This window comes from Meles meles, chromosome 3 (genome assembly GCF_922984935.1).
Source record: "Meles meles chromosome 3, mMelMel3.1 paternal haplotype, whole genome shotgun sequence".
In the NCBI taxonomy this organism is placed as follows: Eukaryota; Metazoa; Chordata; class Mammalia; order Carnivora; family Mustelidae; genus Meles; species Meles meles.
Genome location: NC_060068.1, coordinates 41,155,899 through 41,171,581, shown reverse-complemented (window position 1 = coordinate 41,171,581; position 15,683 = coordinate 41,155,899). Strand labels below are relative to the sequence as shown.

At 34.3% G+C, this 15,683-nt stretch overlaps 1 protein-coding gene across 4 annotated transcripts in view; it reads right to left on the bottom strand.

Annotated features, from left to right (window-relative positions):
* The window catches only part of DMXL1 (Dmx like 1), a 132,790-nt gene that overhangs the window by 42,978 nt on the left and 74,129 nt on the right, over nucleotides 1-15,683 (bottom strand). For all 4 annotated transcript variants that reach the window (XM_045999093.1, XM_045999094.1, XM_045999095.1 and 1 more), the window contains exons 27-30: nucleotides 14,914-15,041; nucleotides 14,128-14,376; nucleotides 6,794-6,972; nucleotides 1,663-1,793 (exon numbers count right to left, since the gene is read on the bottom strand). In XM_045999093.1, coding sequence (XP_045855049.1) covers nucleotides 1,663-1,793; nucleotides 6,794-6,972; nucleotides 14,128-14,376; nucleotides 14,914-15,041 — 687 coding nt within the window. The remainder of the gene's footprint in view (nucleotides 1-1,662; nucleotides 1,794-6,793; nucleotides 6,973-14,127; nucleotides 14,377-14,913; nucleotides 15,042-15,683) is intronic.

Here is a 15,683-nt window from a genome sequence, read left to right as displayed (position 1 = left end):
ACCCTTCAAAACCCTCAGGTTGTTTTTCAACTTTTCTTTTAAAGTGAAAATTTATTTCTTAGAGTACTGGCTTTTTATTACTTTAAATTGTATATATAGAGTTAACCGTCTTAACTATTTTTAAGTGTACATTTCATTGGCATTAAGTATATTCAACCATCACCACCATCTAATTCTAGAATTCTTATCTTGCAAAACTGGAACTATCCCCATTAAGTAATAATTTCCCATTTCCCCTTCTCCTAGTCTCTGGCTACCAATATTCTACCTTCTGTCTCTATGAATTTGACTACTCTAAGCATCCTGTATGTGGACTTATACACCACTGTCATGGTATTTGTCTATTTGGGACTGGCTACTTCACTTAGCATAATATCCTCAAGATTCATGCACATTGTAACATTTGTCAGAATTTCTATCCTTTTTTAGGTTGAATACTATTCCATTACATGAATATACCACATTTTGTTTATGTATTCATCTGTCAGCAGATGCTTGGTGCTTTTATCCCTTGGCTATTGTGAATAATGCTGTTATGAACATGGTTTCTACGAATACTGACCCCATTTTCTTTTAGCATATGTGCTCCTGATGCGAGCATGGTTTGTACAAATACCTGTTCAAGACTCTGCTTTTAATTCTTTCAGGTATACACTCGGAAGTGAAATTGTTAGGTTATATGGCATTCTATTTTTAATTTCCTAACTACCATAGTGGCTGGACCATTTCACATTCCCCCCACTAGTGCACAAGGGTTCCAATTTCTCAACATTCTCGACAACACTGTTATTTTCTGTTTTTTGGATAGTAGTCATTCTAAGGGGTGTGATGTAATCTCCCATGGTGGTTTCAATTTGCATTTCCCTAATGATTAATGATAGCATCTTTTCTTGTACTTATTGGCCATCTATATATCTTCTTTGGAAAAACATCTATTCAAGTCATTTGCCTGCTTTTTTAATTGGGTTGCTTGGTTTTGTTATTAAGTTACAGAGTCTGAGTGACTTTTGAGACACGTAAATATTTTATGTATTAAAAAAACAAAATTGGGTCAAGTAAAAATCTTGTAATAATTCTTTTCGATAAAGGAGTATTTTTATTTCATTTTCACGAATACATTACTTATTTCTTATAGTAAATTTCTATTTTTCTATCATACCATTAACATACAATGTTTTAAAAAGTACATACACCTTCCAGAGATACAATGTATCAAAAGAGACAAGATAATATCCTCTTATACATACATGTAAGGATAAAGCAGCAATGGAGCTGAGGGTGAACATTTTGAACATTCATAATTTTTATAATATGTGCAACCCATTTTTAAGACAGTAATCATTGATATCTTAGGGTATTAGTATTATACTGAAAAGATACTATGTTTTCTAGGCTAAAACAGTAGAGTTTGTTGATCTCAGGGAAACAAAGAACAAGGAAAAGTCTGACAGCATTTGTGAGGACCGACTCATGGGTAATAAAAAACTAACTGTAATTATTCTTAAAGAAAGGAATTTAACAATTTCATCTAAAGAAATCTGAGTTATAATGTGTGAAGTAATTCAATAAGCTATCAATTTCATACACGTTACTTTCAAAAATATTATGTATATAAGCCAAGATGAATTTTTAAAAAGAAGCTTAAAATTAAATACTCCATACCTATATGAATTTGAATTAGAATGTTCTTGGAGATGGAAATCTGAGGCTAAAACATCATCATCGTCGTCATCACTTTCCAGACTCTCCTCTGAATCATATTCTGCTCTACTTTGGGAAGGGGGTAGAAAAGGCTAAAATAAAAAAGGTACAGATTCAACTCTGCAATTTAAAACATTCAATTATAGAGCCTAATATTAGCAATTTATCTCATTTTTCAGACACATCAATGTAAAAAGTAAAGTAACCAGTACTCAGCTGCTTCTTTTTTGACATTCTATGCCTTCAACCTCACTTTACACAAATTCTCTTACTAATTCAGACATTCGACAAAAAATTTATCAAGTATCAATGTGTCAAAAAGTATACTTGCCATAAGAATTTTTTTCTTTCAAGTAGGCTCCATGCCCAGTCTGGAGCCCAACATGGGGCATGAACTCACAATCTTAAGATCAAAACCTAAGCTCAAGAGTCAGATGTTTAACCATCCAGATGGCACCCTTGCTATAAGGATTTTTTTAAAGACTTAAACAGTCACTGCACTCAGAAAGCTTACCTTTTTATGGAAGAAAACAGACCAATAATAGAAAACTAAATACAAACTGTATTTAGTTGTGCCATACAGAAAAGAAGACAGATGGGATTGAGAACATTAACAAGAACTGACATAAGGTGATCATGAAAGGCCTCTTGATAAAGCGGCACTTAAGTGAGACTGAAAGGACAAGAAGTAAGCCATAGAACGAGAGGGAAGAAAAGCATTTTAGGCAGTGGAAATTGCAGGTAGAAAGGCGTTAATATGGGAAAGAGCTTGGTGTGGAAAGTAAGCGGTTTGACTAGAGCCCATAAGCAGGAGGATAAATGTTGGGATGAACAGTGAAGACAATGGAAGGAGACAGGTAGGGAGGGTTTTTGTAGGTCACCGTAAAGAAGGTAATGGATTGCCACTGGTGAGTTTTAAGTAGAGGGCAGGTATTGAGATTTACATCTTAAGAATATGACTATGCCCACTCTCTTATGAGAGAAAAACTCAAATGGCAAGACTAGAAACGGAGACATGAGTAACTAAGTAAGTGAAACCGCTCTAGAAACATAAAGATGGATGGAAAGCCAGAAGGACACGATAGTGCTTCAGCAAGGCTTAACTTTAAATGGAATTGATTTTTCTCTTCCTCATTCTTGAGGCCCACTCCCACCTCTGTCTTGACTTGTTTTTCTATAGAATCTTTTGTTCTAGGAACTCAGTATCAATGTGGACATCTCCCCGACCTCAAAGTATACTTAGTCAAGAGACTCAGATGGCTGGTACCTACACAAGTCAGACACCACCTTGAAGACATGATGAACAGAGCTGGTAGCTCATACCAAATTCCAATCTAAACTGCCCAGATCCTTTATTTTCCTCTAAAATTCCCACAGCCTTTTATCCCAGGTAGGTCTGCAGTTTTGAAAGCAATGGCCAGCTACAGCCTCCTTCGCCTGGCAAAGCAATAAGACTATCATTCTTCTTTATCCCCAAACTCTGTCATCATGTTATATTTTGGCTCCAGAGCACAGAGATTGGTTTCCAACAACATGGAGGTATGTGTTAGTGATGAAGATGGAGAGAAATAACACACTAACTGTATATTTTGGAGAAGCACTGATAGGCTGATAAGTATGGAGAGCAAAGGACAGAGAGGAAAAAGACTATTTCTAGGTTTCTGACTCAAGCAACTATTAGAATGAAGATGCCATTTACTAGTAGGAGAGAACGGTGGTTATAAAAGGGAGGTGTTGGACAAAAGAAATATAAAAAACCCAAATGTTGAAAGAGATCAAGATTCACAGGTCAAGCTGAAAAGGAAGAATGAAGAAAGGACTATGGAAGAATAAATAGTAAGGTTAGGGGAAAAACTAGAAGAGAATGGCATTAAGAGAGAATGGCATCAAGGAGGAAATGGCTGCATGTGCTGAATATTGCTAAGAGTTCAAATGAGATGATGATAAAGAAGTTTCAGTTATATGTAACAACATGGATGCCCCCTGAATCTCAACAGCAGCTTCAATGAGGTAGCTGTGTTAGAAGTCATAGAGTGCACAACTATGAAAGGAACCCAAGATAACAGAAAAAAAAAAAAAATGTGTGTATAGTTTTAAAAAGCTGAATGATAACGGGAAATAGAGAAACAGAGTACTAGCTGGAAAAAGTTCTGGGATCAAAGCAGGATTTGGAATGAGAGACAGTAGAGCACACTTCTGTCCTGATGGGAAGCAATCAATAGAGATGAGAGTCAAAAGTAGGAAAGCACAGATGGGATTCAGAACAGAACAGAAGTCTCTGATAGGAAGGACTCTTTGTCCTTATTAACAGGAGGAATGAATAAGATGGGAACAAGTGTAGTTACAGCTTCATGACAGGATGGTAAGAGTTTTAATGCCTTTTAACTTAGAGTTAAGAGTGAAGATGGAAGAGGTAATACAGGAAATCTGGAGTTATAAAATCTTTGGTGCAGGGAAGACCAGTAAAGACACATAGCAGGGATAGGAGAAATTCTGAAAGAGCTGAGAGAGAAGCTCCTAAGTCCTCTTACCAGAAACAACAGTAAAACTGCACTGTGTTGTAAAAAAGACCCACTTAGAGATACTGGATCAATTGATCAATGCATACAACACAGAGAGAAGCATTTATTCAAGAGAAATCAACTGGAATCTCTGGAGAAACAGTGAGAGCCTGGCATTTTGGTCATTTTGGTTGGGCTGCCACTACCCCACCTGGCCACTCTGTGCTGCAGGGCAGTCCATGAGCACCAAGAACTCTGCTGTATGGCCAGAGGTGGCTGCCTTGAATAAAAATCCCAGGTCCAGGGGCACCTTCAAAAGCAACAGCTATCTCAGTACCAAACGACTAGGAAAGGCTAACCTCTTGACTAGCCTGAGGCTATGGTATGAACTGGGACAGGGACAGACCAGCCAGAAATTTAACAAGATCCAGGAACAAAAGAGCTCAAGAAGGCCTTCCTCATCATAGATCCTCTATCAATTAAAACTGCTTCAAAAATAAAGATGACATTGGGCACCTGGGTGGGTTAAAGCCTCTGCTTTCGGCTCAGGTCATGATCCCAGGGTCCTGGGATCGAGCCCCACATCGGCTCTCTGCTCAGCAGGGAGCCTGCTTTCCTCCTCTCTCTCTCTGCCTCTGAAGGCATAGAATGTCTGCCTGCCTCTCTGTCTACTTGTGAGCTTTCTCTGTCAAATAAATAAATAAAATCTTAAAAAAAAATAAAGATGACATCAAGATATTCCCATATCAATAAGGGGCTCAATAAACATTTGTTGAATAAATGAATGACTCTGCAAAGGGCAATGAAGAACAAGGAGAGACAAATGCCTGTCTTTACCCCAAGAAAAATATAAGAAAAATAAAAGCTACTGCTTAACATGCCTAAAGGATTGTTGTCAGCAGAAAATAGTTAGGTATCAAATAATAGAAGAAAGTAAGAAGAACATCCAGAAGTTGAGAATACGAGGGATGCGAGTGATCACAGGAGAGGCAGATAGGCCATTTCTGCTCTGCATAATGGCACAGGAACATGGAAACGACCGTGCAAGCTGAAACCACTGTGAAGCAATCTTAATAAACAAAGGAAAAAACTACAAATACATTTTTTGAAATATTAAAACTCTTATGGTTGGCAATAAATGTATAGGGAAATGAAAAAATAGTAACAAATAGTATTTATTTAGCACACTGTAATTAAAATACTAGAAATATTGAGAATTTAAATGTTTTCTTTCTTTCTTTTTTTTCTTGAATATTTTTATTTATTTATTTGAGAGAGAGAGAAAACAAGTGAGAGGCAGACAGAGAAGCAGGCTCCCCGCTGAGCAGGGAGCCCGATATGGGACTTGATCCCAGGACTCTGAGACATGACCTGAGCCGAAGGCAGACACTTAACCGACTGAGCCACTCAGGTGCCCCAACAAGTGTTTTACTTCTTTGTAAATAAATTATCAAGAGTACTTTGAGTGGGCAAACTGTTATACATGATTCTAAGTTTGTATCATCTTCCAACATTTTATTCTTTACACTTTCAGTGCTATGAAATATTAGCCAGAGTTCTTTTAATGTGAAGTGGGGCTTTTTTCTCTTTTTTTGGGCCAATTTCAGTATGTCTAGAACACTTTCCTCGTTGTGTTACACTTTCCTCACTTCTGTTCACAAGTTAGCCCTCACTAGTCCTCTGGTTGCACATCCAGAATCTTTCAAATGACAGCAATGTCAGTAGCCCCAGTGTGAGCTATTTTACTAAAACTTTGTTTACATTTAACTTTTTTTTTTGGTAGAAACCATCTTTCATTTTTTTATTTAAATCCTATTAGCCGACACACTGCTTACATTCAATCTGAATGTCACTTCCAGGGCTACCACTTGTGATTGTTTGGTTGCACTTCCATCTTCATGGGCCAATTCCCTCTTCCGATTATCCAGTTTTGTAAAATGTCACTTGAGTTGGACACTTTGCTGTCTGTATACAAACTGAATAACGGGTCCTAAATGATGAACCACCAATAGACTCTGAAAGAACTCTTGTGACTGATGACTGCACACGAGGTACACCTGCTCTTTCCATCGTGATGTGCGGACAGAAGAGCCAGCAGGGATGTTTGTACTTGAGGTCACTGCTCACAGTTAATAGACTGGAAACTCTGAGCCATGTTGCTGAGGGACTCGTTACTTCACTAAATAGCAGTAACTATAACATGTATATGAGAACCATGCAGAAGCGTCTGCAGTACAGAAAAGGAACAAGAGCAGCAGTGGCCCTGGGACTTCTTGTAATCTGGATTCCTTAATTACCATGAAATACCTTAGCACTGAGGTGTTGACCAACATATCTTTTTTCATCTAAGAACTGTATTTTGCTTAAAATATAGAAACCATAAGTTATCAAAGGACTGCATCAAAAGCCAAATGGAAATGTCCAAATATTTTTGAGGGTGTTTTGTTTTGTTTTGTTACGCAGCCTGACAAAATGAAATCTTTCTAAGCTAGAGTGGGAAAACACTTGGAAGCAGCAACAATCCACTTACTTCAAACATTTTCATTTCCATTTCATTGCATACATGTTGTTTTAGGTGGCACTTTTTTTACCTTGGCTATGAAATAGTCCCAGATACTGAGCTCTGGTGGGATGAACTTCTCTTGGACTGTCAGTGACTCCTGGCTGACTACTGATGGGGAAGAAGTCGGTAGGGCAGATTCTCTACAAGAAATTTTTGATGGCCTAAAACGTTTGTTCTGTTTCTCTCCTTCTTCCACAAGTGAAGAAACTAATAAAAATAAAATAAAGTATTATTAAAGTAAGTACTATTTCCACTGTACTAATTTCACCTATCTTTACTTAAGATTTAAGGTTACAAATAAGCATAAACACAAAACTGAGATCATTAAAATAGGTTAAAAAAATAAGTAGAAGTGAGACAAAAATCACTGTAAAAACCAAACTTTGCTTTTATCTCAACTTATCCCTCATTCTCTGAAAGTTAACTTTTCTATTCCATATGTGGGTAATAGGATATAATATCTGTCTGTAAATGAGTCCATAATTGAGCTATGATGATGAAAGAAAATTATCTACATCCCTTTACTTTGAAGAATATCCTGGGAAACAAAGAGTATCATGGGATGCCAATGTTAATTGAAGGCACCATCTTACTTATGAGGTTCTTTAGTCATTCTTTGGCCTTTTATCTACATAGAAAACTGAATGTTTTCACTGAAAATATATAAAAGAATTCAAATATGTTAACAACTGAATTACACTGACTCAGACTTCTGGAAATGGCTTGCACATGGAATTTTCTGGTCAGTTGAATAACAGAGAGGGAGAAAACACAATCTTTGTTGTTTTAACTTTTAAACACTTAATGGTTAGTATTTTCTTAGTATTTTACTTTAGAATATTAAGGGAAAGAAAAACAAGTTACATAAATCTATAAGTAACAAATACTAAGTTACAAGATGCAAATCACCAGTACAGAACCAAGGATGTCCCAAAGATAAGCATATGTCTAATTGACAAGCAAATAACTCTGCAATAAGGCACACCAATATACTCTTTCAATTGTTCCAGTGAGAACTGACTTACCTTTCAAAGGAATGCAAATATGTGTTCTGTAATATAATTTCGTTTTATTGTTTGAAGCTACTCAGCTTGCATAAACAGCATGCTCATGCATTATATCAAGCTACAGCCAAGCTGAGTTTAACAGACTGATTTAGTGATTTCAGAAAAAAAGGAAATTAAAATGCAAAAAATTCTAAAAGATTGCCAAGACGTGGTATGATATTACATAAATTCTCAAATGATTTTAAAAAGGAACTTTCAGATTAAATGTGTAAATTTCTGCCTTTTTAAAAAGACTTCTTTGTTTGAGAGAGAAAAAGAGAGAGCACGCACACGAGTGGGAGGAGAGGCAGGGAAGAGGGAGCAGCAGACTCCATGCTGCGTGGGAGTCTGACATGAGGCTGATCTCAACACCCTGAAAACATGACCTGAGCCAAAACCAAGAGTCAGATGCTTAACTAACTGAGCCACTCAGGTGCCCCAATTATTTTCCTGTTTTTAAAAGCAACTGGTAGTCAACAATCATGTTTCTAATATACGTTGTATACATTCATATTCATTCTACAACAGTGGTTCTACCAAATTCTAATCAAGTAAAAAATGTATAATATAAATGTAAAAATTAATGCCGTGGTTTAAAATAAATTAATCATTTAACTTTAACATTACTATTTTGCTTTTTTTTTTTAGATTAGAAGGCATATGAATATAGAAACTTAAAAAATCTCTGGAAAAATAAAACTTACAAACAACATTAAATAGATACATTTTTGCCAATACAGCTATATGATAAAAAATCAGAGTTTTAAAACCAAAACCTAAGAAGATTTTTAAATTAAAAAAGAGAAAAATTTACAAGTATAGTCAATGAAACCAGATACTGACATGAAAATAAGAAAAGTTACCATACTGGGGGTAAATGTTTAAAATGACAGACTCAATATCAGAAATATAAAACTACTTACTAAAATACTTTTGATGAACAAAGAAAAAAATGGCAAACAGTTCACAGTACTGAATGTTCTATTGCTTGAAATGCTATAAATAAAAGGACCTGAGTGATGCCTCCCAGCAAACAAGAAATAACCTGTAGCTTCTCATTAGCATAGTTGCTTCTTCTTTTCCAGTAAATTATAGCAAGACTTAAGATGATTTTATGTTTAAATCACAGTGGGTTAGCATAGTCATGAAGGACCAATAGAGACTGCAGAATGGCTGAAGGCTCAACTGGTGATTTTTGAAAATGCTAATAATTAAATATCAAGAATCTCTGTCACTCCTTGGATAAAAACCGACTCTACTGTTGCATTACTAAGGTGGTAAATGGCTACTTTATTAGTAATAGAAGAAAAAACCAGTATTAGGGAGAACTGAAAGGAACTTGGATATGGAGCTTAGAAATTACAAGGAACATAGAGAAGCTAGAAAGTCGGTTAAAAAAACCGAATGTACAATGGATAAGAAAAGACAGAATCACTCGCTAACATAAATTTTTAAAAATTTCTTAGCTGCTTTGGATTCATAGAAAGTACTTTTAAGAAGTACTTTTAAAGTCAAGATAGTACTTTTATAAAGTCAAGGCTTTAAGAACCTCTATCCTCACTCCTAGTACAATCTGCAGTGATGATTAAGAGACTACATTTAAAGAATGGGCAGAGGAGGTAAAGAGGAGTAAGAAAGACAATGTTGCTTTTTATCATAAATTCTTCTGGACTATTGGATTTATTATCATGCACATATATTGTTTTGATTAAAATCAAAACATAAGAGGAAGGCTCACAAGTTAACACTTTTTGAGTTTATCATTTTCTTAAAAGAATTTATTTGAGAGCATGAGCGAGCATAAGTGGGGGGGTTCGGGAGGCAGAGGGAGAGGGAGAAGAAGACTCTCTGCTGAGTGAGGGGTCCAACAGGGGGCTTAATCCTGAGATCATAACCTGAGCTGAAGGAAGGAGCTTAACCAACTGAGACATGCAGATGCCCCAAGTTTACCATTTTAAATCAGACAAAATTAATGTTCTAAACCTAGACTTAAATATTTCTTTTAAAAATTCTTAAAGTAACCAGCAGAATGATCTCATTCTGTGCTTATCAATCTAAGGCATACTTATCACAAGACTATTCATGAGTGTGCCAGAGTGCATGAAAAAGCAGGGGGCGCATTGTACTGGACCTTCAAGTATAGTTCCAAAATTTAGGGGGTGGGAGGATGAAGGTAAGTAATTTAAATGATGTTTTAAAATATTTTACTGGAAAGAATCAAAGATATGGAGAAGACGAAAGTCACATAAGTTCAAGATAAAACAGATCCCAATCTATTTCTTGCTTTTGGCAAGACAGTTAAGCATAAGAGATCTCCTAAGAGGTATATATATATTCACTCTTCTCTAGCATCCATTTCAGACAAAAAGTTTGAGAAGAACAAATACAGGCCAACATTTTAATTAATCAATTAAATAAAAAACAAATTCTCAAAATTCTATGTAAAACACGACTTTACAAGTAAACTTTAAAGATTCTTAAAAGGAAAATACCAAAACAGATTTGAGGAGCATAAATTTAAGGCACTTCTTAACCCTTAAAGAATAAAATTAATGCTAAAAAAATGTCTGACAAGTGAAATTTTCCAGACTTTAGTTAAGACTGACTCTCAAGGATTGGTAAGGCACAGTAGTACCTTGTACCTGCTTCATAAGTACCTATAAAAATGAAATGATGATTATCTTAGTAGAAAGTAGTGATTTGTCTCCAAATCACAGAGCAAGTAGTTTCCAAACAGCGGGTGTTCAAAGTGATTCACTGGAATATGGAAAGAAAATTTTACAACTACTACTGAGATTTATTTTGTAATAAGCAGAAGTGGGGAAAAGGAAGAGAAACAGGGTAAGAAGGAGAGAAGGGAAAGAAGAAGAGAGGAGGAGTGGAAGAGAAGAGAAAGGAGGAGAAGGCAATAGAGGAAGGAAAAAGAAAGGGGGGTGGGAGAAGGGGAGCAGAAAGGAGAGGGAAGTGGTAAGGGGAAGAAGAAAATCTGACAATGTTTAATATCTGGATCAGCAGGAGTACATGTATTTATAAATAAGTAAATACACACATAATGAGGATTTGCTCAAGCATGTTTTGTGGATAGGGTTATAAAATAAAAAATCTAGAGATAACTACTTCTCCATTACCCTGAAGACCACGATCCAGATGTGCCTATAAGATTTTAGCTCCAGCACAAAAGACTTGTTAAAAGTGAGAAAGGAATACATACATACAGTGAAATACTACTCAGCTACACAAAGAAAACTCTATCATGTGCCACAACACGGATGAACCTCAAGGATACTGTGCTACATGAAATAAACCTGTCACAAAAGGACAAATATGGTAGTTATGAAATGAATAGATGCTTTTTAATGAAAATTTATGCCTGTCCCTCAAAAAAAAGTGTGTCCAAGGACTCTAACAAAAGATGTATTCCCTTCTCTGGCAAAACTAGTTATTTTTTGGTTCAGTAGTCAGTTAAAATTGCTGGGCATATTCCCATCTGTATTGTAAATAGCTGATCATTTTCTATTTTAAAAACGCTGAAGTCTTATACTTTTTCTGGTCAAGAAATGTTGCTATTTTATGTATTTTGCTAAAGGAAGGATAGCAATGACACATATAATCACTAAACACTGAACAGGAAACTTTTATTTTTATACGAGTTTTAGGGGAAAAGCAAAACATTTGGATTTTCTGGTCCGTATTTAACATAAATAATCAAATGGCAAAAATATACTTCAAAATGTCTAAAACATCATTAGCAGTCTCATAGTTTAAAAAAGTTATGCTTACTATAAATAAAATACTCATTTTATATTTTATTTCTCAATGTGGAGACATACAAAATCATTACTATAAATTTATCAAGATGAAGATGAAAAATCCACAGTTCTCATTATTGCAAATATCATGACAAAATACAATAAAAATCCTTCAAGTAAAAACACTGCTTTGCTTTATAATATGCAATCAAAAGCAAAGTATGGATTTCTAACTGTTAGCAGAAAAAAAAAATCATTTTTCCAAACTTGTTATTGCTCACCTGATTATTTATTTTAAAAATTAACCATAATAACAAAATAATTACTAACTCCACAAACTTACACCTGCACTAATTTTAGTTAGAAAAAAGTAAATCCTTCACTAATATGTGATGTGGAATTCACCCAGTTAAATCTGATCTAAAAAAAAAATCACTGATTAAATTCATATTTTTATTAAGAATTCTAACCTGCCAAACTGAAATCTAACAGAAATCATCTATCATTTTCTTACATTACAAAGCTTAGTCAATATTTAAATTTTGTCACTAAAAATATTAGTGCATTAAGTATATAAAAGACATGTAGAGAGAAATATAATTTAGTTGATGATAATGCTGTACAATATGTTGGCTAAGTGAATTTAAGTAAATAAAAAAGAAAAAAAGAAAAGAATTTAGCTCATGAGACCATCATTGTGAAGAAAACTGAAATCAGAATTTACACTAGAACAAGAAAAACAAATGGTGACTTTTAATTCGTCTTCTAGTACAAAGTTACATCTATGACTGATTCCACAGTTTCTGGGTCTTCAAAGACAGATGAGCAACACATAACTTGGATGCAGACTTAACACTAAAGGAACCACGTGTTTTAAGTATTCTGCGTTACTTGCCACCAAAGAATTAAATGTACAGATGCAGGTAATTTTCAGTCACTTTCACTAGGTAGGGTTCAGTAAGTTTATAGATAGTACCTATAAGATAATTTTTGTGAAGGTATTTGTGTGTAGAAACAACTAAAACTGAGTGGTTCAACAAAACTTAAGACTCTGAGTAAGGTTCTTTACACATCTGTGCTCAGTTGAAATGGTTGGAATTGAGACATGGTGACTGGTTAGTAAGAATATTTTTAATTTTTTACAGGTATTTGGACATTCCCATAGCAAGAATTTATCCCTTTTTAATATTTTGTATATACGAGATCAAAGTTTTAAATGATTTTCTCTTAGGACACATTAAAAACAGGTCCACAATTAGTTTACCACCTTTTTAATGCTAATCTCAGTAGACCTATAAATCTTATTCCCTCTTAAACTTAGACTTTTTTTAAATTGAATTCAGATATCTGAAGTTAAATAAATAAATATATATATATATATATATATATATATATATTCCAAGGAATATACATATTCCAAGGTAAATTTCATGAAAAGTTAGTCTTTTTCTTTTTTTGTCCACATAAAAAATAACACACAGGAAATTACTCCTAAAAAATGAAAAGAGATGTCATAAAAATGAAAATATTTTTAAAAATTTGAAAACTAAGATTATCATATATGGGCTAATAAATTATAAAACAAAAATTTAACAGCTAGGTAAAAAGTATTATGAAGATCCTTTTCACATCAAGATATAATATATATAGTTTCAACATTAGAAAGTCTAGAAACAGGGATATAGTTGTTTAAAATATTTACTTTTCCTGGTATTATGAACACTTAGAAATCCAAAACCCCTAATGGCCAGAATCATAGTATGCAAAACATAAAGCAGCCTCATTTGAAATGTTTTCCAGACATTTCAAGCCATAGTCTGATTTACCATGATTAGCATTGACATTTATTTCTACACATTTAAAAAGATATTGAAGTCTAAGGAATAGAAAACATCAAAGGAAATAATTTAAAAGCAGAATAAAAAGCAGAGATGGTTTTCTGAAATGCGAATCATTGTTTCAAATCAAAAATATGGCTTGATTAAAGGAAATTTCTCAATTTTCTATTTTAAGTGCCATACAAAATAAAATGGGCCCAAAGTACCCCAACCCCTCCAAAACAACACAAAGCAAGCTGAGCCGTAAAAGCCTATTTCTAAAGCTAGTATCTTGCCTGCAAGACTGGGAGGGCTATGAGAACTGATGGTTGAAAGAGCTTTGGTAAAGCCCACACATTCCATGGAGAATACCACTACCTGGTGGGGGCTAGGCATAGCAAAGTGCCTTCCTGCCAAAGAAAGAAGAGAGAATCTGTATTTGGGATAGAACAAAGACCAGTGTTACAGAATATTTCAAAAACTAATGATCATTTCAAAAGCAAAAGATTTAAGAAAATTACATTAGATACTTCTAATCACTGGTGCACAAGTGTCTTACAGTTTGAAAACTGCACCAGAAACTTGACACTGCATTTTCACCATAAAACCATTTGTTCATGTTTAAGAAAACGGTCTGTAACAAAAACTTTCTGAGAATTAATTAAAATGTAATTACACTTGACAAAGTTTACATTCAGATGAACAAATACAGTTTCAGTCTTAAAAATAAACAAACATGAATACACTAACCAGGTAAAGCTTTTGAGTGTGTGTGTTCTTTGTTGGGAACATGTGCACCTCCACCAAACACAGCAGACCACATTTTTTCATTCAGAGGATGGGCCATGATCCGAAATAGTTCATTACTGGAATGTGTTGCCAGGCCATGGATGAAGAGACTCAGATACACTGCTGTGAGAATCTCACAGAGCAAGACTGTAAGCCCTGACTGGGCTTCCTCACCAGAAGAATTCAAAAGTCGGATCAGAGAAGTGATTCCTAGAACAAACAAACACAGCTACCACTGACAATAAATTTTAAAAAGAACTGTACCTTTTAATTTTTGAAAAAACTGTCTTATATCAGGATTGAAGTTTTTTCTTCTCTAGATTCACAGACTAGTAGAAGTTATTACAGTTAATGCACAAATTTGTTCAATTTAGAGAAACAATGAAAATCTACCATCTAATACAAATCTGATAAAATTTAATTCCTACCACAAATGTCATTCTATCAAACATCTATCATGACAAAAAAAATTATAACAAGTGATATAACAAAACATTTGAGTTATTTTAGTAAAACTGTCAGGGAAATACCAATGTTAGAAAGGAAAAAAAAAGACCAATGTTAAGTAACTGCGAAATTTACCATGAGTACTAAATAACGAAGTGGTATCAATTCTAACAATATTTAACACTGATTATCATGCAGCAAAACCATACCAAATGGACTTTGCCCTCATTTGATTAAACTTAGGCTAAGAAAAAACTCATATATGTTTATTTACATACATATATACAAAATTATTTATACCTGGCCATTGCGCTGGTGATGTATTTGGAGTTATTGCTTCATCTAAGCTTCCTGTTTTCAAAGAATGTCGATGGGGAAGCAGTACTGTTTGATACATCATTCCAGTAAACTGATTTGTTTGAAATGAACTAAGAAAACAGAACATTTAAATAAGAACAATCTGTAATAATATAAGACAAAAATAATACAAATGTAATGATCTAAAATAAAACATGTAATATTTCCATGTTTTAGATCTAACTTCTAAAGTATCTTAAAATTCAAATTTTATTAGTTATACTGCTATTACAATCCAAGCACTGTTCTCTATAGTCTGGTGCTATATTAAAATCAAGTATCCTTTAAGTGTAAACATGCAAATTTTCTAAATTAAAATACATGTGATAAGTTTTTAAGTATATTTATTTAATGAAAGATAAAAAATACATACAAATGAGAAAACTAAATCACTCTTGACCACAAAAAGCAAGCTAGTCTATGAAAGTTCAAAACAAGGTTATCTGGTTGAAAACAAAGTCAGTTTAGGTTGAGTTTGATATTTCATGACTGTCAGTGCTACATTAGGTTAGGTTACATCAGGTATATACATAAGGTACCAGGGATATAATGAAAAATGTGGTTTCTGTATCCATGAAATTTATAGTCTGGTGGAGGAATCGGACACAACTAACTTTATCAGATTGCTTTCTTTCTTTGAGAGAGAGTGAGCAAGTGAGCAGAGGAAGAGGGTGCAGAGGGAACGGAAGAGAGAAAATCCCAAGCAGACTACA